The following is a 21,864-nucleotide window of genomic DNA, read 5'->3' on the forward strand; positions in this document are numbered from 1 at the left end:
AATGGTTAAATGGCAAATACAACAGCATTAAAGGAGAACTGTTCAGGTTTCTCAAACGATGATTCTTGTTTATCTCTTTTGGACGTTCCATGTTATTGAAGATGATGAATGTTGCTTTAGTACTTGTTTGTATTTGTTTCTTGAGTTGTTTTGTACTCAACTGATGCTTGTCAGTGTGATTTGTGTCCTGTTCATTAAATATGCAGAGTTCATCATCCTGTATGCTTTGTTACTGAGTGTATCATTTCTAGAGGTCTCCATTGGCCACAAAGGGGCACAATTACACCAGAAATATCAAAGTTTTGCCGACCTGAAGGCCATGATTCACACCTCCTTAGTTCCTTTTATAGTTTCACACCATTAGTTTTAGCTTTTCGTGTTTTTATTTACATTTGTCTACCAAAAAAATGCTAAAAATAGATGCAGAAGTTAAACTTCGCTGATGCTGTCTTGCTTATATTAGACCTCGGTAGCAGTAGGCGGCGGTAACGAACTCTGGACAATCACAAACATCCCCGTGATCAGTATTTACGGAAGTGTTGCCTCTGACGTCAAGTCGTGGTATCGGGTCATTCAGTTAGCATCTCATGTCGATGTTAAAGCACGTTAACTCCTCAAACGATGCTCGGTATCACTTACTGTCAAGATAGGAATTGGGACTTAACTTGAAAGGAACGTCTGGTAGCCGGTTGGCTCATTAAACACGGGCCTTTTGAGACGTTGTTAGCTTGTTGCCAACGTTAGCTTTTACTCGGTGACATTGCAGAACGCTGACACAAATTTTCAATTTCCCTCTCGTGGACATGGTTGTCTGGCGTCAGCTTTGGTGTGTTTTGTAGTCATATGAAGATGTGCGGACGGTTTATCCGTTCTTTAAATTCTATGGCTGCAGTTTCTGGAAGCGTTGACATAAACTAACGGGTAGCTAGCTAACCGACTGTTAGCACTATGGGAGCCGAACAGAGTGGAGATGCGGACCACAAACACTCCGATTACAGTTCATCGGGTGAGTAAGACTGTGTACCCATGTGGACTTATTAGTTTTAATTCTTTAATCAGTTTTCATAAACGTAAACCAAAATAAAGTTAGAATGTTGTGTTCCAGTTGCCATCTGTATGTTCAGTAGCATCATTTTCAGATACAGTGGTGCAGGAAGAGCTCACATCCTTCACTTACAGTAACAGACCAAAATGAAAAAATGCTGAAGTACAGGTGCTGCACTCAGGTGACATAAGAACAGACGTGTTAACAGCAAAATGTGTTCAATATTAGGAGTATTGCTATTACTTATCTATCAACATGAGCTTTTTAAAGACGTATAGTCTCTCTGAAATGCAATGGAGTAGCATTTATTCAGTAATGTGCAATGGAAATCTCCTCTAATCTTAACTCCAGTACTTGAGTTAATGTACTTGTACTATCAAATGTTATGTGCATCATTGGAGGAAGTATAGCTGGATTCACTGTAAAGTATTTACTGAATATAATCTTGAAACGTTTATAAACACATCCCATGATTTGACGCCTTTGCGTTATGAACTAAGTCTGTTGATTTCATGGTAATGGTTTATTTTTTGCAGTGGTGCCTTCTCCAGCAAAGCAGAAGGCAAAAATGGATGACATTGTGGTTGTGGCTCAGGGGACCCAGTCAATGCGAAACATCCACAATGACCCAGATGTCATAAAGCTTCAAGAAATACCCACTTTTCAGCCGCTTTTGAAAGGTAATTCTTATGTGTCTCAGCTGCTGACATGGATTTTGACTGGATCTTTAAGAAACCATTAATGAGGACAGACAGTAGCTACATCTAACATGTCTGTTTTAGATAAACAGTGGCGATCACACACATACAAAATGAACTTTCACAGGCCTAAGATTAAACACACTAACTAAAAGCAGAAGTCTGACAAAATTATCTGCACAGTGCACTAATAGCTTCCAAGAAATGAAAAAATATTTCAGTGTTTTGATCTTTGCACTAAGTGTTGACATACCATTTTTTGAGATTGAAGTGTTGCCCTGTTAAATTAGATTTATTCAGAGGAATCAGCACATTGTGTAGATATTTTATCTGACCACTACCATTTCAGTTTCCACATGAAGATATTGAGACTTTCATCTTTTTTCAACCATTCTGAAATTCTGTGCACTCAGGCTAATCGCTGCAACCCATTAATGCTGTATTAGAAGTTGGATAATGAGCCAAGTTTCCTGTGTAGGCGCACTTCTGAAATAGCAGGAGGGTAGTTCTGTCAGATCTTGTGCAAAGCTAATTACAATAATTACCAAGTGTTACGCTGTTGTCAAGTGTTACTCTGTTCCAGCATGTCCGTGTAAGTCACTCGCTCTTCACACTCCACAGGAGTGCTGAGCGGCCAGACGTCACCCAGCAGTGTGTGTCTTGAAAGACTGGATGCTGCCCAGGTTCTGCAGCTCTGCATCCGATACCAGGACCACCTGCACCAGTGTGCCGAGGCCGTGGCCTTCGACCAGAACGCACTGGTCAAGAGGATCAAAGAGGTAAAAATACCGTAGAGTGCATGAGACATTTAGCACACAGGGTGTCTTACTTTTCAGTTCCAAAACAACCATATTAAATATTGTGTTCAACCACCGGTATGAGCATATTTTTGTCAGCAGCAGCAGATATCTTAATATCAGATTAAGATGTAAGAGGTTGAGAATTTGTTCTGTCTTTTGTATCACTGTAAATTTAATATGTTTCAGTTCTATTTTTTTGTCAATTTTCTGACAAAACGATTGACTAATTGAAAAAAGTCACTATTAGGATGATCAAGCTATATTCTAAAGGCAAGAAAGCTGACAAATGTGCAAGACTTCATACGGTTATTGAGACTTAATTTTTCTAACATGTGAAAAGAGTATTTCTGTTTCTGTTTATTTAATAAAGACGGTTGAATCTGGGAACAGCACTGCTGAAACTTTACACATTGACGAGGCAGTTGGTTTTGTCCCAATTGTTTTATGCGTCAATCTCACTTAAATTTGCAAACTTGTGCTGCATGTTTTATATATGTTCTACTCTTTTAAATGATATTCATGTATTAGTGCTGAAGCAGTTTTCCAAGCTGTTTTTCTCTGTTTTACTTTGAGATGATTCAAAGTGTCACCAAAAGTCAAACACTGTGTCTCTCAAGTGCCTGTCTCTTTCCAGATGGACTTGTCAGTGGAAACGCTGTTCAGCATAATGCAGGAGCGCCAGAAACGTTATGCCAAGTACGCTGAGCAGATCCAGAAAGTCAACGAGATGTCCATGATCCTGAGACGCATCCAGATGGGCATCGACCAGACGGTGCCGCTGATGGAGCGCCTCAACAACATGCTGCCTGAGAGCGAGCGCCTCGAGCCCTTCAGCATGAGGCCTGATGGGGATTCTGCCACCAAGTAGCCTCCTTTAAGCCAACCTAGCTGCTGCTTCTTATCCGAGTCTCCATCCAGTCCTCTGTCCAGGATGAAGCACAGGTCTGTCCGGCTGTAGGGATACTCAGTCTCTGTGGGTACAAAGAGGCTTAACCCATTATAGTCTTGTTTTCATAGCAGAGGTCTAAATTTGTGAGACTGCTCTTGTCAGGTCTTTGGGTCATGATCACTTCTTTTTATTCTTTTAATTAATTGATTATAAAGTCTAATAATTAATGCAGGAAGTTTTACTGAACACTCATGAAGCATTGTTCTTACTGCACCGCACTTCTCAGCAGTCACACATTCATACCTGAGTTTAACCACAACCTTCTGCTACGGGCCGCTGAGCAGCTCCACCTGCCAGCTTATGAAGTGCTGTGATCAAATGTACCCAGCAGAGCAGCAGCAGAGGCCCTGGACATTATCACTTATTCTTTTGCTGCTGGGAATCAAACTGGCAATCTTCCCGGGACGGGCCTTCTTTACTTATCTAAAGGCAGGGGAGGGACAAACTCTTTAGACTGAGTCAGAATGAACTCCATATGCTCCAGAACTTGTCCTGCAGATGTGTCGCAGGTTTTAGAGACTCAAACAGCTGCGAGCAACTTCAAAGTGTCTCATGATCCCGCCGCTGTGGAGGTTTGTGCACACCTCCCAAAATATCAAAGCAGCTCAAGAGCCAGCCATCTTGCACATTACAAATACGTGCTTATGGTTATGGTATTCATCCCGCTCCCACGCCATATGCCTCGCTCACTGCCTGGAGATCCCTTCTACGAACTGCTTGCATGCAGATCAACAGCTTTTAACTGTTTGAACAATGTCAGTGTATCATTTCAGAACATTATGATGAAGAGGCTCACGGAGAGGACCAAGGATTCTTGCCATTGGATTATGAAAAGTGACTGGATGCACTGCCCATTGGAACTAAATGAGAAACTTCTTTGTGGAAGTAGACGGCCTCCATTTTCTCATGAACTTGTGGACTTCAGTTTTGTGATGAGAGAAATTTAATTTATTTGGATGAGTTTGCGCTAGCAGTTGTGCCAAACCTGTTAGCATGCAAAAGAGCAAATGAAGTGAAACAAAGGACTGAACAGAGACACTGATGCTTCAGTTTTTCAGCAGATCGGCACAGAAAACGGTTGCAGATGTGGACAGAAAAGTTGTCTGACCGAACGAGCTGTCCGATCTCTGCGCCGCAGCATTAACTCAGCTTGTCATAGTGATCGCCAAACAACACACATACCAAAGATTCACAAGCTCCTCAGTAATAAGTGGCACTTTAGAAACGGTCGTATCTCTTTGAGGACAGTGATCATGTTAATTTCTCTGAATCTTTGCTTCTGCATCAGACGAGTCTCAGAAGGTCAATTCGCCAAAATGGTAAAATGAAAAACCTCTAGAGGGATCCGCCTGCATTGATAGTTTTGGTCTTGACAAATCTGTCTATGAAATTTCTGCTGCCACAGTTCGGTTTTATTTCTGATGCTTAAAGCGATGAAGAGTCACATTAATCAACAGCACCGTCTCTGAAGAATGGTCATGTCCCTGTTTCTTGGGATAATCCATTAAACACCTTTCAACAATAATATAGACTATTGGTTCTAGAGAAGTGAGCGGGACATTGTGTCTGGAACACTGAATGATTTTTGAAACTTTTCAATGCTTCATTCATATTGGTTTATTTGGTGGCAGCAGAAATGTCAGAGCTGGATATCTTAAAACTTGTGCAAATGAAATCAAAGCTGTTTGCATGACTTTATATCACTAAAGCTAACTGAGATTTTTTTTTTCCATAATTGGGTTGAAGGAACACTTTAGCTACCTAATCACTGGTCCGTTTTCTGTGTGCTAATAAAAAACTAGACAAAAAAGGGGAAAATTGTCATTATTTGCAGTGACGTTTCACTGCGGGCTTGTGTATGGACACTAGGTGGCGCCAGAGAAAGTGTCTGCAGCATTTTGACACATATTTTAAGGTTTTAAAGTCCTAACTCAAGGGAAAATGTTTTCGTCTGTGGCCCCCCCAACCCTAACCAGCTCACTGTAACCTAAACAGTCCGTGAAGTGTCACACTCTGCTGTGTTCAGAGCTGCAGTGATTGAAAGAAAGTGAACTGACAACTACTATATTTTGATAATTGATTAATCGTTTGAGTCACTTTAATGCAAACATGCCAAATACCTGCTGGCCCCCACTTCAACTGTATGAGCATTCACTGTTTGTCGCATAAGATAATAAATGAAGTATTTTAATTTTGGACTGTTGGTCAAATCAAGTAGTTGGATGTCACTTTGAGCTCTGTACCTTTCATGTAAGATATTAATCAAGAACATAATCAGCAGATTCATTGACAGGGAAAGTAATTGGTAATCGCAGCCCAACATCACCTGTGACAGCGTTAGCATGTCACAGCAAACCAGCAGTCATCATTAGCTGGAGCACAAATCCATATTTAACAAGGTTTTAATCCCGTCATTTTGATGTTTAGAACTTATTTCTTCTGCTTTGGTGTATTTGGCCAGTCGTCAAAGCGTCTGCGGCACGTTTTTTACGCCAGCAGTGTCACAGAAGCTCAGAGTCCAGCTGTGTTGCTCGGTGATTACAACACGTGTCTATCAAATGAATCAGAATTCGTTAAAGGCATTAATAGGAAGGGCTTCCCGCTAATGGAGAGTGTCTCCTCTCTGGATTCAGCACTGGATAGTGTTTTCTCCCATGAGGCATTGCAGTTTGATTAGAGTGGCGGTGTACGTTGTTGAATTTTTCATCAGTATATAAATACGCTGAACTCAATTACACCTAGCATGGTCCTCCGGCTGGCTCGCTTTGAGGTGCAGAATTAGCTGGATTCGTTTACATAAGGGACACAAGCAGAGACAAGTTTTCTTTGAATTTAAAGCAGAACTCCTTTGATATGTTATTGCCTTTCATGTGTAAATTAAAACGGCTGAAAAACGTCTTAAACGGCCTTGGGGGTATTGTTTGAACGTTGGAACAGAAATGGAAATTGTCACTGTGTTCTGTGGCGAGGAGGTTCCTCCAAGTCTTTGTGATGAAGAGGAGCTCCTGATGCTCAGAGCGGGATATTAACGCCACGAGATGATACAATACGATCTGCCACCAGGAAATTCATTCTCTGAAATGAAAGAGAAATCCAATTTCCCTTGTATACTACTCATTTGAATATAAATCAAAGGCTGGTTTGCTCCCTTTTCCCTTCCTGTTTTGCCCACTCAAAATTGGAAACATGAAAGTAAGTCTGGGCTTCTTATCCCCGTCATCTCTGAGGTGGAAACTCAAACCAGCGCCGGGCGTTTGGCTGCGATAACAGCAGAATTTTGAGTTTCCTGACAGCACGTCACTGAAATGTGAAAAACATTCTGTATTATTATGTTTTAGTGACGTAATTCAAAGGATTAAATTGTACTTTTCATCCTGTCAGAGGTCATGAAAGAAAGTATAAATCATAGGGTGAATTTTAAGTGGTTTGGATCTGTAGCCAAAACAATTAGCCGATAAGTGGATTGATAGAACATTATTCAGCAAGTATTTGATAATTAATCGTGAGTCAATCTTTGCTCCAGATTCATGACAGTAAACTTAACATCTGTGGCTTCTGGAATGACATGAAAACCACATGAAAAGGCAAAAGCTTTGGCTCCTCTAAACTCCAGTAAATAATCAACAAACTAATCAGCAGATTGATTAATGAAAACAGCTAAACCGAATATGAAGCTATTGGAGGGGTTTTATTGTGATTGTGAGAAATTTGCTGGGTTTTTTTTACACTTTTTTCAGACAATTTATGGACCAAAATGAATCGGTAAGATACTCTTCATAGTCATCAATGATGAAAATGAGTTCCAGTCCTACATGAGAGAAAATATACTCGATTACAATAATTCACATCGTTAGCTGCCATGCAAAGAAACCTTACTTTCTCGCTGAGAGTTAGATGAGAGGTTTGATGCCACTGTTACACTTTTACACTGAATATGAAGCTGCAGCCTGCAGCAGGTTAGCTTAGCTTAGCATAAAGACGGGAAGCGGGGGTAAATGTACTGTTTTCTGTGGGGAGAGACTCCAGGAAGTTAGGTCAGCTTCAAAAGGACTCTGCTCTTTCAGACGGGTTCAGGTCAAGGGTTGATGAGGTCTTAGTCTGTTTCTGGCCTCATTTATTTTTTTGACCTTTTAAGCAAATATTTTTGTCAAACACAGAAACGTGACCGTTTTCCTGCACAAAAACTGATTTAAAACTCGAACTATTCCCTCTAACTCGACTGAATTTTATCTTACTAGCGCACTCTGTGAGTATGTCGAGGAAAGGCGAGAGGCGTCCCTCAGATGATTGTCTTTATCGACTGTATTGACTTTCATCCTGTAAAATTACCCGGCGCTGCTTTTTTATTTGACACTCAGTCACCCCTGGTGATAGATGCCCCCGTGGACCCTCCCTCTTGAGCTGTAGCCAACCATCATTCCTCTTACCGGGGACAAGAACTCTACCTCAGACCAGATCTGTCAGGGACGTCTAATAAAGCACTTTGTTGCTTCATTGCACAGTCGAGCTCTCAAGGACGCCGAGCCGCAGCAGCAGACCAGGAGTGTCCTTCCACCAAAATACCACAACTCCAGGCATGTTGAGGAGGGCAACAGCCCATCAACATGCCATCGTGGACCACCGCTGTCCTCAGGAGAGGCAGTCAGCGCCCACTTATCACGCCTTGACCTAAACTAGTCTGAAAGACACCAAACAGATATAACTGTCTTACTCATATGACAGGAATCCGCATCATTGTAACAGGTCTCCTCTCACTTTTAACTCTGATGCTGCTTCTGATCAGTGTCGTACATTCATCGCTTTCAGTTTATATTCTGACCTTTGACCTCAACTCAGGCGGCTCCACTCTAAAAGATTTTTGTCCTTTTGTCAAATGAAGGCTGTTGAAAACAAAATGATGCTGTAAGCTCAGAAAACATGTAAATGGACCTTTGACTTTAGATTCTCTGTGCACAGTGAAGCAGGAAAAGACACCAAGGTCTGACTTGGTGTGTATATCTATATGAATATGAACAGAGTATTTAAGCTTTGAGTGAACACCTTGATGCAGCCTTACCTTTCAGACTGTTTACCACACAGGTGTTACTGCAATGACAGGTACAGTTCAGTCCTTCCAGAGGCACTTTCATGACCTTAATTATACAAAAGCCAGAAAAACATGTTTACACCTACAAAACGTAGTTAGAGAAGTATCGAACGTTCCAGAATGTTCCCAGGCATGCCGCAAACCTAATTGTTCAGCTTTTAATCGAACACATAGGCTCTGGGCTGTACAGCTGCTGTGCGTCTGGTTGAGCGTCAAAAACTATGACGTATGTGCCCTTGAGCACGGCACTTAGCCCCCGACAGCTCCGGCAAAGTGGCCAGCAGCACTTAATGATTGTGGATGTGAGCGCTGGCAGATGAATAGTGTGTAGCACATCCTCCCCCACAGTTAACCTCACAAGTCGTCGGTGTAAATAAGAGCACGTTCTGGGCTCAAAAAGAAGAAATAAACCCAGGATGAGGACATTTAACGCCAGAGATAACGCTGAAATTGTTTGAGAACTTGCCTTTGATCACATGTGGAGCGGTGAGGCACTCGGATGGTGATTCAGTGCCAGTGGGGGCCGCCGCCATGAGTGACAGCATCGTGTGTCATCTGAGACAGCCTGTAGCCAAACAAAGAGCAGCTCATACAGCATCAGTGCGGACGGCCCGCTCTGAGTGGAGGAGAGGTGACATTGGCTCATAATGTGTGGGAGGGCCGTGTGTGGAGGGGAGGGAGGGGGTGCGCTCATATAAATCGCTTAATGTTTCTTTACGTGTCAGCAGTCACAGTGTCGAACCAGAGGTGCGTGAACTTTGGATGCACTGGCTTTTTGGCGTGCCAGCCGAGTCGACCCTCATGAGAAGCTGCCGCCGAGCGGTCTGTTTGGTCAGAGGTGTGATGCAGTCATGCAGCACATTTCCAGACCATTCAGCCCGTCATCCGTCCAGGTCACCACATTGTCTGACCTTAAACACTCATTTTGATGTCTAGGGGTCAAGGTTTTACCACACCTTACCAGCAATTACTTTTTTAAATTCATTGCTCAAGAAAAATATTAACTGTGTTTTCCTTTAGCCAGAGGCGACATCTTCAAATGTTTTGCACATGTTCCAAAACAGATGTTTTGCGTTTTTGCTTCATGTACGACTGAAAAAACCTGCTCATTAAAACTGCTCCTTATTTCCTGTTGACTGATTAATCAACTGACTCATTATTGTTATATTTGAAAAGGAAGTGTCCCTGAGCTCATGTAGTATCATCCCTCATCCGATCATGTGTTCACAAAGTGGTTCAGGTATGTTTAGGCTAAATCGAAGATCGTGGTTGTGGTTAATAAAAAGCTGAAAGTTTCGCATCTTGACCTCGCTGAAGGAAACGTTTCAGGGTGTTGGTAGCTGCTGTTTAGTAAGTACTTTCCCTCTGTTTGCTCAGGGTGGTGAGAACTGAAGCGCAGACGCATCCGTGCCTGATGAACACGTTTCAACCGAAGCCAAGCCTGATCCCTGAGCGTCATGAGTCTGCTTCATGGAAGTGCAGAGACCAGAGGCCAAAGGAGAGACTGGAAGGAAAAGGCAGGTAGAAGTGCAGTTCCTGGTGAGTTCAGAGGCAGATAGAGGCCGAGCTTATGACGCTACACTGAATGAGTAATGCAAGGCGAAGGTTTGATCTCAAGGCCAAAGGTGTTCTGAGCTGTTTCAAAGGAGAGCTCAACCACACGCCAAAATACAGACGAGAGGCCAATCATACGCAAGAGGAAAATGATGCTCTGGGTGAACGCCTAGACCCAAAAGTGATGGATCTCACCTCCACACACCTGGTTGGTCGCTGCTTAAAGGCCTAGGATTGCTGGGTTGTGTGTTTAGTAAAAAAACTGTTGACTGTTGGTCACAGTCTCTCATTGTGCTGGTTTCAGATATCTTGAGACTATTAGATGAGCACTTAGTTTAGGCTGCACTGTGGAAATGTGGTAAATGTGGTTTTTCCCTCTAAACGACAGTTTTTTCATTCATAATTCATAGAAGAGCAAGTGGAGGAAAGCCGTGGAGACAGACACCACGTCCGTCACTGTTGTGTTTGACTCCCTCTGACGAGCGAGGGAGTTCTGCTCGCTCTCAGCTGGCTGTTTGTTTACAGTGTGTCTGCTTCTCATCTTATTTGGTGTTTAAAATGTGGACAATGTACATAAAATATTCATTATCATAAGTACCATACACAGCTAGAAAACCCAATGATCCTTTAGTGGATAAAGAAGGGTTACCATAGGCCTTAATGTTTTGCAGTGCATTCACTCAGAAAGAGTAAAATCTGTCCTTAATCTAACACAGAGGTGATGCATCTCAAACAATGGGAGCGAGCGCCACACGGTTCATAATGACTTCATTTAAGAGGGAACACATGTACTGCTTCACTTGGAACAATAACAAGTAGGAGGAATTTATTATCGGCTGTTATTCATATGCAAATGAAAACTTATTCTCTACAACAACGCCCTCCTCTTCTGTCTCCACTTAGCTGGGTGCTTCAGCTTTGGTGTATGTGTGCTTGAGTCAAGAAAAGGAAAAAAAACACACCATCACATCCTATATCAATTATGTTGAGTGGTCTCTTCACATTGATTACCAGATAAGAGGTTGAGCCAAATGCTTTGTTCCTGGAGCACACCGTGGGCAGATGGGTTGGCGTATGTCGGTGAAAAGGCTCTGGAGGATCCTTGAGCTCTGATCAGAACAGAGCTCTGCGAGCGCGCCGGCCTGAGGTGAAACGTCCTCTTTGTGGACAAAATGCTCAAACCTTTTTAACAAACCCTTATCGCCGTCTCCCAAATGCCACATAGCCTGCAGCTTCATGCCTTCTGCTGCACTTTCCTGCAGCTGTTTACATCACTGGACAGTCTCATGATTTGTGCTGCCTCCACCTGAAAGTGGACCAGAGAGCGTTTGTCTGTCGAGGGCCATACCACAAGGTTTTTTTCCACATTGCAGCCTATTTACCACAAATTTTACACCTGGAGGGTGTGTTTAGTGATACTCACCGAGTATTGTCTGTGTGCGCAGCCTATTATAAGGTACTCCTCTGTGCCACAGAACACCATTATTGTCCAAAATCTACTAAAAACACATTAGTGTTGCACGCCGTTGCACTGGATTACACCGCTACATCGCACTGCTGCTAGAAATGCTGCGGCTGCAAGTCATCCTCACCAAATGCACTATTTATTCCCGTTTGAGTAGCTTTTGCTAAAAACTACCGAGCCCAGCTGTTACAGTAAATTATTCAGCCTTTTTCAGAAAATGAAACTATATAATTGTGACCCATTTTGAAGGATTTAGGCCCTCAGTTGGAATGATTTGGCTCGAGTGAAACAGGGTAGAGGAGTCAGAAACAGGGAGACGAATGCATTGATGTTTTGTTTTTTTTTGTCTTCATGTGGTGTGTCAGCCTTACCCTTTAAATTCCGATACTAAGGGTTCATTATTGGCTTTTTTCATGTGTTTTTTTGATTGCAAATAACATGAAAATGCTATTTTATTTTACATCAATGGACACTCACCAACAATAATTGTGAGTGTAATTTGTTGAGTCTTCATGATGCCTTGGTTCGCTGCAACCTGCTCTGATCAGGAAACAACTTTCGATTGTGGGGGAATCCAGGTGTAAATGAGCTTTTATCAAAATCATTTGGTAAAAAATTAAGAGCCTTATGTATATTTGACATCTGTGAAACCTGAGTCCAGTAAGCCACTGCAGTTAGCACAATGACAGCGTGATAAAAACACACTGCCGTTGCAGGGTATTGATTTTGAAAGTGTAGGCTGATTTGAACCGCAGAATAGAACATAATTATACTACACTGCATAATTCGAACAACAGAAGTTCACAGCAATCATACATAGATGAATGGAAGCCAATAGCTGCAGGAAAGAAGGAAAACAAGGCTGAAAACACAAACATGCTTTTGAAAAATGGTGCCAAGAGTGTGTGGCTTGTAATAAAGAGGCTAAAATATGCTAAGCTAGAGATGTAACTCTCTATAATGCACAATAATGAATAAAAGTCAGCTGCTGTGCTCTGTCAGCGCAGGACATCGTGAGCCGAAATTCATTAGCAACCAGTTTGAGTTTGTCATCTTTTCACTTGGTGAGGAAAGCCTCGTATGACTCACTCCACACAGAGAAAGCTGGCATTATGGTGAGACAACATGATATTTTCTATTTGATTAAGGTTATTACACTGCAGTCAAGTATGACTGGAGTGTCAGATGCTCTGGAAATGAACCAAGCCGGATGTTCCTCACGCATTATGAATTATCTTTAAAGCTAGAAAGCAGTGCTAGCATCGACTGTTCCCGGTCAGGGTTACAGAGTGACGGGCACCACAGGGGCAAAGCTGATGAAAGTCACATGACCAACCAAAGTAGCTGGAATCTGTGGGTTAGAAAGAAGCCTGTTAGCTTTGATGGTTCAGTCACACTGCCAGGAATTCCTGTCAGAGCTGACGTTAAAAGCAGGTCAGGTTAGGTGTGACGTTAGAGGCTGTTGCATTTTGACTTTACTGATACTGACTTTATTGATATCTGCTCGCCTGACAGACAAGATGAAGGGTTCTTAGCGACATCAGAAGGCTCCAACCCTCACCTTCACATAAGCTGTAGTTGAATGCAGGAGTTCTCCACCCATTCTGGCCTTTAGTTTGTAAAGTACCGATGGTGCTGGTTTGCCCTCGGTTTGGCTCCCAGGTCACAAATAGGCTGCCTCACCTTAACAGTGAAGGTTTGTGGGTCTTTATTCAGTCTTGAATAAAACCTGCAGACATTACTCAGAGCTGAAAAGAGGTACTGTACTTCAGTCCAAAGTCAGTTTATTTATTGTTAATATTCTCCTAAAACATGCTTTAACTGAATATCACCCCAGGGTAAAACATTAAGGCATCGCTCTCTGTAGTAAAGATGCAAATAGGACCTCATCTGTCAGCGTCAGGTCTCTGTAAACAGAACTAGAAATTATTTTAAGATGGGTCACAATATGGAGGTTTACATAACATTTTTTTTTTTTTTTTCTGCTACCATTATTATGAAAAGCACAATAACCAATTTTATCAGAATTTGTCATTTGGATTTGAATCCAAAACCAAACCTACGCCTTAGTTATGTGTGCCTGGCTTTATATTCTGTATTTTATTTGGAATTCAAAACATGTCAGGAGCTTCAAATTCAGTATTTTGAACCCATTGCATTAAGCCTTTTTTTTTTGGCCTTGGCGTTAAAACTGACCATTGATCCAACAGATCCAGGTTCAAGTCCAGCCGGGAAGCTTTGCTCAAAGTCAGCCTCTGTCCAAACATGCAAGACTGATGCTAGATTTTGGACAATAACGAAGCTCTGTGGCACAGAGGAGGAAGCTGCATACACAGACGATACTTGGTGAGCAGATCAGTTCATAGTTGGTTTTGGTCTTTTGTGAGATTTGTTCGAGTCTCAATAAACAAACCCTGCAGGTGTAAAGTTTGTGGCACATAGACTCAAGTGTCCTTGACAGACAAACTGTCCCTGAGCTCAAGTTGATGCCTTCATATTGTTTGATTTATCATGACAACAGTCCAGCGTGCCTGATGTGAAGCAGAGGCAAAGCTTGATGAATTACTTGAATGATTAATTAATGTTGAGCTGATCAGCTGATCCATTAATTAACGTGTTTCAGCATTAAAGCAAAGAAAATCTTCAATCCTCTGCAAACCCTCCTGCATATCAAGTTCACCTTGGGTTTCCTCCCTGAATGCTTAGTGACTTACATATAATGTTGACCACTGCTATTAACATCCATTAATAATATTTTAGATTCATTGCTGAATAATTGATCTGATTTCAGAAACTCTGACCCTGAGAATCTGCAGAGAGGCAGCTCTGGCCTCCAGGTGACGGGGAGCAGCTCACGTCTCCACGCCGCCTTTCATCCTCTTCCACCGGGTTAAAATGTGCGTAGCAGTTCACTGAATATTTAGTCACACTGGGAGCTCTCGCAAACCCTTCAAATGATCGGTTATGAAATATTCAGACTTGGTCTCTATGGGGACGGCGCAGGAACACAGCAGGAGCTCTGACATCTGATTGGGCGACAGAGTTTCCCTTTGGCTCGCTGCAACTCTGCATTCACCTTTTACACAGACAAGCTGACATTAATGGATACCCTTCATGCCTTTCAAGCATGCAATTATGGTGCAGGCAGTCAGGAAATAGAGCAATTAGTAGTTTAGAGAGGTGGGGGCATTGTAACTGAGTGAACTGTTATCCATTACCTGTGATGAAAAATAACATGGGAATAACCAGGAGCCTGAATTACAGGGCTCTGCCCAAACTTTTAATCAAAATGGAGTTATTCACGATGTTTGAATGTCAGTTTATGCTTTTTTTTAATGTTTTGGATTTGCTTTTGAAGGCAAGTTGTGGGGATTGAACGCTTGAGAAAAGATAAATAAAGTACAGAGTTGCAGCTTTGCCAGCTGGTGAGCTCAGGACTGCTGTTAAGACATCAGACGTTGCATTACTGATCTATAATTAAACATACAAACAGCCGTTAAACTCACCATGTTTTGAGAGGAGTTAGACGTGTAAATACAAAGGAGCTTCTTTGAAATGTTCTTAACGCACTGTAGCCCCTGAAGCAAGAGCGCTCCACTCCAGTCCTAATATGTAGAAATCTTTACAGGCAAAAAGATCACATGAGATGATCGAGAGTGAAGAAACTCAAACTTTCAGCTGGTGGCTCCTTAACCGGCGTCTTTGTGCAGCTATCGTCACCGTTCTGTTAACCTTTCCCCTGCTTTTCTGTTTCGTTTTCAGTTTTTAGAGCCCTGAACACCAGAACACTGGAGTCCCACAGGCCGAGTCGTAGGCAGCTAACAACAGCATCCAATCTGTTGCATTATTTTAGGGTGTGAAAATCCCCTCTTAGTGTGGACAGAAGGAAGACATGCTTCTTTCAGACATTGAAGATGTAGCACTGAGGGCTTCATATATGTGTTAAAGTGATGGCGGTTTGTCACTTAGACATGTTTTACGTTAATGTGCTTCATGCAAACATCAGACATTAACAGAAGAGTCACAGCGTTGTTCTGTTCGTCGGGACGCTTTCAGTTCCTTATTTGCTCTCATGATGTATGGAAATGTTTTGCTGGATATTCAGTTATTCATTCATCATCAGTCAGATCATTACTGTGGGTCGTCTGAGCCTATTCTGCCCCCGGTTGCACCGCAAGGGGGAACATTTCTTACAGCCTGATCTCTCCCCGATGACTGAAAATGGGCTTGTTCACACTGTTTATTAAACTGAGTTTGTGCATAAGAGATTAGGATTGAGGGAGTATCACAGTGATCGCTGAAGGCTGCTCTACATGCACATTCCTCTCAGATTAACGTAAAGGGGTGAACATCGAGAGTGACTTTGATGGTTTTGAACCTGCCTTCTTGAATTTCCCTTCACTTTGTTCTTCACAGACTTCCAGCAGTGCCCTCGGTTTCCCTTTATTGTGGCAGCAGTCGAGAGCTTTGGCTGTCAGTGCAGCTTGTTAGCTAACGCTGGAAAGAGGAAGCAGTCGGGTTTGCCAGCATTTAAAATAACATCCCTGTGTGCTTTGGATGCCGAAGCATCGCTCGCATCCAACAAGTAACTCATTCAGATTCTCATTCATTCATTTATCCACCCGTTCATTCAGCCAGGGGCTCACAGTGAGGAGGCTCATAGGTTAGGATACCTGCTGTGGTTGTGTCTGCAGACATCATTCACTTCTCTCCTCCTCCTCCTCCTCCTCCTCCTCCTCCTCCTCCTCTGCAGTGCTGCTGAGCTTTCGGACGCTTCACCTCGAGACGCCGTGTCCTTGTTTACGTTTGTGCCTTTTCGATGACACCGCTCTTTTACGTTCTTAGCATGAGATATTAAAGCTTGTTACCCTCCATTCAGAAGCAGCCATTTGCTGCCACTCATACTTCCCCACAATGACATAATCCATCAGAGTAAACATGTGCTGTTTCGGTTAGACTTTGTGTTTTCATTAGTGTTTTTTCGGTAACTGTTTTCATTATCAGTGCTGCATTTTGTTCTCCGTCAATCACCCATCGCCCACATGAGCAACCACATGTCTCCTCCAGGAACCTCAAAAACAAGGCATGCACTAACACCACTAATACCTGCATTTAGGTACTTGCGGTTTCTGAATAATCATATGTGAACTCAATAATACCATTCTTCTAACATGCTCAGCACACACACATACAAAAACACTGGAGCACCTGGAAATCTCATACCTCAGCCCTGGTACGCTGAGAAGACGACATATTATCCACGAGTGACGACAGCTGGTCGTCATTGTCTCTGAACGTTTGCAGTCTTGATTGTCCCTGTTTCCTGCTGCTAGCATTAGCAAACTGTTTAAACTCAGCGCTGTGTTGTTTCTTCAGATTTTTTATCAAACTTCCTCTTAAAGGAGCTGCTTTTCAACCATCATGGTGACAGTTTAGCAGAGCATATTTTACAGTCTGCTCTACTTTTGTCACTTATCCTAAAATATCTCCAACCTGCTGACGCTGCTCCTCCTCCACCAACCCTCTCCACTGATGGGATTTTAATACCATGTTGCAGTAAAGTGGTATCCGGTGCCTTTGCATTGGAGTAGTTATATGATTAACACGACGAGCATGTGAGCACAGTGTCAGTTCATCCCTATGAAAAACAAATCGCCTTAAAAATTCAGCTGTCACATCCTTGTTTTATTTAAGCTGGGACAGCTGCAACAATGACTAACTAAATATGTAATAAAACCTGGTGCATTGTGAATCAGTTTGTGGAAAAGCAAACCCAGACACAGTAAATCACTGATTTGAATGCAGTTTTATCCAGCTGACTTCTCCCCAGCTGTTGCTCCAGACAGATCAGTATTCAGTGTTTCGGTGGCCGTGCACACCTTTGTCTGAATCCTAATTCTGCACCCAAAAATCAAACCAAACACCCTCCACAGAAGCACCAACTCTATTGTCACAACAATAAATAATCGAGACAGATGAATAATTATGGCAAAGGGGATCAATTCCAATTCAAAGTTTCTGACAAGCTAATGGATGGAGCTCAAATTCGGCCGTGCTGCTGATGTAAAGTGCTGCCGGCCGGAGATGAAGAAAAAATCTCAACGCTGCCGCTATGATCCACTACATTCCCTCTGTGATTGGAAATCTGATGATATATGGAGGAGACGGAGGGAAAGTATTGACTTTTTTACCTCGCACAATCATCGCTGCCATTGCATACCTCAAGGTCCTGTATTAATCATTCATTGCATCAGGAATTAATGCTGTTTTCAGAGGTGGAAGAAGCCCTCACATGCTTTACTTAAACAATACCACACTGTAAAAAAAAAAAGTACAAATACTGCATTGTAAATCCTGCTCAAGTACTACACAATAATTATTTGCTAAATGTACTTCAAATGGTAAAAGGGAAAGTACTCATTCTGCCAAACACTGGCCTGTGTAACCGATATATTGCTTAATATTACTGTAGTAGATTGTGAATCCTGATGCAACAGCGTGTAAGCAGCAAATTTACTGTTGTAGCCGGTCAAGGTTGAGCTCATTTTAACTGCTTTGTAGTTGAGTCAGTGGCTCTCACTGGTGGTCAAGCCCCTCTGAAGATCACATGATAAGTGTGAGGGGTGCTGAGATGATGAGTGCGGTTGGACTGAAGGAAAAACTAAGCTCGGTTACATAAATCTGTATTTATTTCTGGAACTTTCTGTTTTAATATTCCTTCTAATAACCTGTGTCAATCTGAATAAAAAAGAAGAAAAGAATATAAAAAGTATAGGAGAGTTTTATTTCTTGGAGACCTTTAGCAGGTGGGCGGCACGGTGAGGCAGCAGGTAGTGCGCGTGCCTCACAGCAAAAAGATCGTGAGTTTGATCCCGGGGCCTTGCAGGGCCTTTCTGTGTGAAGTTTGCATGTTCTTCCCGTGCATGCCTGGGTTCTCTCCGGCTTCCTCCCACAGGCCAAAAACATGTTCATTAGGTTAATTGGTGACTCTAAATTGTCCTTAGGTGTGAGTGTGAGTGTGAATGGTTGTCTGTGTATATGTTGCCCTGCAATCGGCTGGTCCAGGGTGTACCCCGCCTCTCACCCATTGACAGCTGGGATAGGCTCCAGCCCCCCGCAACCCCGAAAGGGATAGTCGGTATAGAAAATGGATGGATGGATGGATGGATGGATGGATGGATGGATGGATGGATGGATGGATGGATGGATGGATGGACCTTTAGCAGGTATTAGCTTTTGGTGAGGGTGGGTCACAAGAACCAGAAATGATTAGAAATCACTGGTTTAATGTAACAATGTGTTGGTTTCATATGTTTAACTGAAGAGCAGCAAGTGACGCCAGTTGTCAGATAAATGTGGAGTAAAAGGTATAAAGCTGCAGAAAATTGAAATACTTAAACAAAAAACAAGTACCTCAAAACTTAAGAGAAGCAGAGCACATGAATAAATGCACTTAGCTGCTTCCCACCACTGGCTGTTTTTTATGTGAGGGAAAGAGAGCAAACTGGGAGCAATGAGCTTTAAAAACTCTCAAATTCAGTCAGCGATGACGTGAATCAGATGGAAACATTACAGCAAGACTAGACTTTGTCACTTGTGTTTGTAACTGTGGCTGTTACTCATCCTCTCTCTGGCTGCGAGGCTCGACATGCACCAAGTTGTCATAGCTCTGGCTTTGTTTGGCAGCTAAATATGATAAGATCTTCTGTTTAATGCATTCCAGATGGAGGAAATAGTAATTTGCATCCGTTATCAGTGAGACAAGTCGAGGCTGTGTCAAACGGCTTGAGAAAATTCAATCTCCTCCTCGCTCCCCGTCCTCCTCCCCCACTCCTCTGTTTGCGATGGTCTAAAGTGTCATCTGTCGACCTAAAATGCTCTCAGAGCAACTTGAACTTTTAAAACAGTTAATTAAGACTTGTTCTGACACATTCAGTGTTGATTTCTCAGGCAGGAAATCCATATTCATATTTCAGGGAGAAGAAGGTCACGCAGCGCAATGCCAAGAGACCAGTCACCCGTAGATGTCTTTGAGCAGGACTTTGCAATGCCTCATCAATTTTTAATTGATTTATTCATCTATTCATGAATTAGCTTAGCTTGTCTCCAAAGCACACATATCTAAAGTACACACCAGGCCCCTGATGTGTAATTGCATTCCCTCTTTGTATCAATAGTCAGCTGACTGTCACTCATCATCACGGCTGCTAATGGTTCCGGGTTGTTCGCCGCTCGGAGAAGCTGACGAGGAGCTTCTGCACGTAATGAAGTCACTCCCAAGAGAGGATTGTTGGAATTAGAATTAACAGATAAGTTCCCAAGACGAAATACGGCAAATAATGCCTTTAATCAGGCATGTGGGGAAAGCCAAGGCGCTGATGGGTCTGCTGGGCGCTGCAGCCTCTTTTCTGTTTGAGTGGACTCAGCACTGACAGCTGCTTCAGGCGCCTGCTGCAATCACCATGTTGACTCTCGCTGCAGCGTCAGTGCCTGGTACCAAGCAGCACCGCCCAAATGAGAGGACTTATTTATACCTTAACTTAACCTAAAAAGAAACCTGTTGCACTGCAAAGCTCCCGTTTAAGTGTCATTTCTGTAATCGTGCCAGTGTTAGCCAGCTGGCTAATTTTTGCCTGCAGCCATTTGGCAAGGAAAGCAATGAAGCGATAAGACCCAACTGTAAAAATACAGTAATACCACATCTCAAAGCATTCAGGCTTATGTGAAAAATACATTTTTTATTCATATGTTGTAATATTCGTGGTCCAATACTCACATGTATGTAATACAGGACTATGACTATTTTAAAACAGGTTCTGACTAAATATCCGATCACAGTTAAAAACTACAGTTTAATAATGCGTTAAAGGGCCGTGAAGAGGTTTTGCACATTTAAGCCCATTAGCTGCAAACATTTTCCTGAACACACCTTTCTTCATTGATTTTTATCTCTGCCAGGCAGACGCAGGTTTCAGCTCATTTCACAGCTGTATGAAAATCAACCAGCAGTGACCAAAATGTGCTTTAGATGCATAATCCATCCCAGTGAACATTTACCAGCTTTATTTGTTGTCAAAGCTACACATTATTGCAGAGTAATTATGTGGCGGTTGCCTGAAGGGATGTTCTAAAAACTCTCCATGTGACGTCTCCAAGAACTGTCTGGCGTGTGAGACTCGAGCCGCCAGCTGCTGAACAGCATCATTTCTAAAGTGGGAAACTGTTCACACTGCTTTTCACAGCTTCTGCATTTTCTTTTTATTTATCTTGTAGGTTTGATTTTGTAACATGTAACATGAGTGTGATGCATTGCTGACAGTGACTCAGCTGTTAAATGGTAAAATACTGTTCTCAAATGGGTCAAAGTTAACAAGATTGTTAGTGCTGTGAGTTAAGAGATCAGTTAAAACATGACCTCAGTCCATCCATCCATTTTCTATACCGCGTATCCCTTCCAGGGTTGCTGGAGCCTATCCCAGCCGTCAACGGGCGAGAGGCGGAGTACACCCTGGACCGGTCGCCAGTCGATCTCAGGGCACAAACAAACAACCATTCACACACACTCATTCACACACACTCTGTGGGAGGAAGCCGGAGTGCCCGGAGAGAACTCACGCACGGGAAGAACATGCAAAACATGCAAAAACATGCAAACTTCACACAGAAAGGCCTGACCCGGGAATCAAACCGGCAACCCTCTTGCTGTGAGGCACACACACTACCTGCTGTGCCACAGTGCAGCCCATGACCAAATATTAATCATTAAAATATCCAACATCTGCTGGAAGTCAAAAATAATTGTACAATAATGTACAATTCCTCCAACGCTTACGATGTGTATTTATCTGTCCTCCAGGTTTTATTTGCAGTGAAGATCTGCACGCCATAAATGCATCTCAAGACTGAAAAAACAGATGCGATGGTACAACTCCCAGAGCTAACTGTGGATCTCCAGCAGGGGAATCTGTGCACCAAATCTCACCCAAGTTTAACTGTATGTTCTGGAGGCTGTTAAACAGACAGAGAGCCATATATAAAGGCCACAAATAAAAACTAACAAGAAGGACAATAGCACAACTCCTGATTAGCACAGACACTCTGGTTCCCAGTAAGAGCCGGGCAGATGTTCCAGCATCCCTCTCCAATTTCCTGTTCATTTGAAAGCTGCTGCACTTGAATTAGTCTAATGCTTACAGGAGTATTGTAACAGCAGGGACTCGGTGTTGATGCGCGGTGTTACACGGTGTGATCTAAATGATTTAGGACG

General features: G+C 42.7%; 1 protein-coding gene across 1 annotated transcript; it reads left to right on the forward strand.

Moving 5' to 3' along the window:
- Positions 1–519: 519 nt before the first annotated feature.
- Positions 520–5,681, forward strand: borcs5 (BLOC-1 related complex subunit 5). The gene is made up of 4 exons (XM_070973148.1): positions 520–1,006; positions 1,582–1,725; positions 2,365–2,522; positions 3,178–5,681. The coding sequence occupies exons 1-4, from the start codon at positions 949–951 to the stop codon at positions 3,409–3,411; spliced, it is 594 nt and encodes a 197-aa protein (XP_070829249.1). The 5' UTR covers positions 520–948; the 3' UTR covers positions 3,412–5,681.
- The last annotated feature ends 16,183 nt before the right edge of the window (positions 5,682–21,864 follow it).

Source organism: Chaetodon trifascialis, chromosome 10 (assembly GCF_039877785.1).
Source record: "Chaetodon trifascialis isolate fChaTrf1 chromosome 10, fChaTrf1.hap1, whole genome shotgun sequence".
NCBI lineage: Eukaryota > Metazoa > Chordata > Actinopteri > Chaetodontiformes > Chaetodontidae > Chaetodon > Chaetodon trifascialis.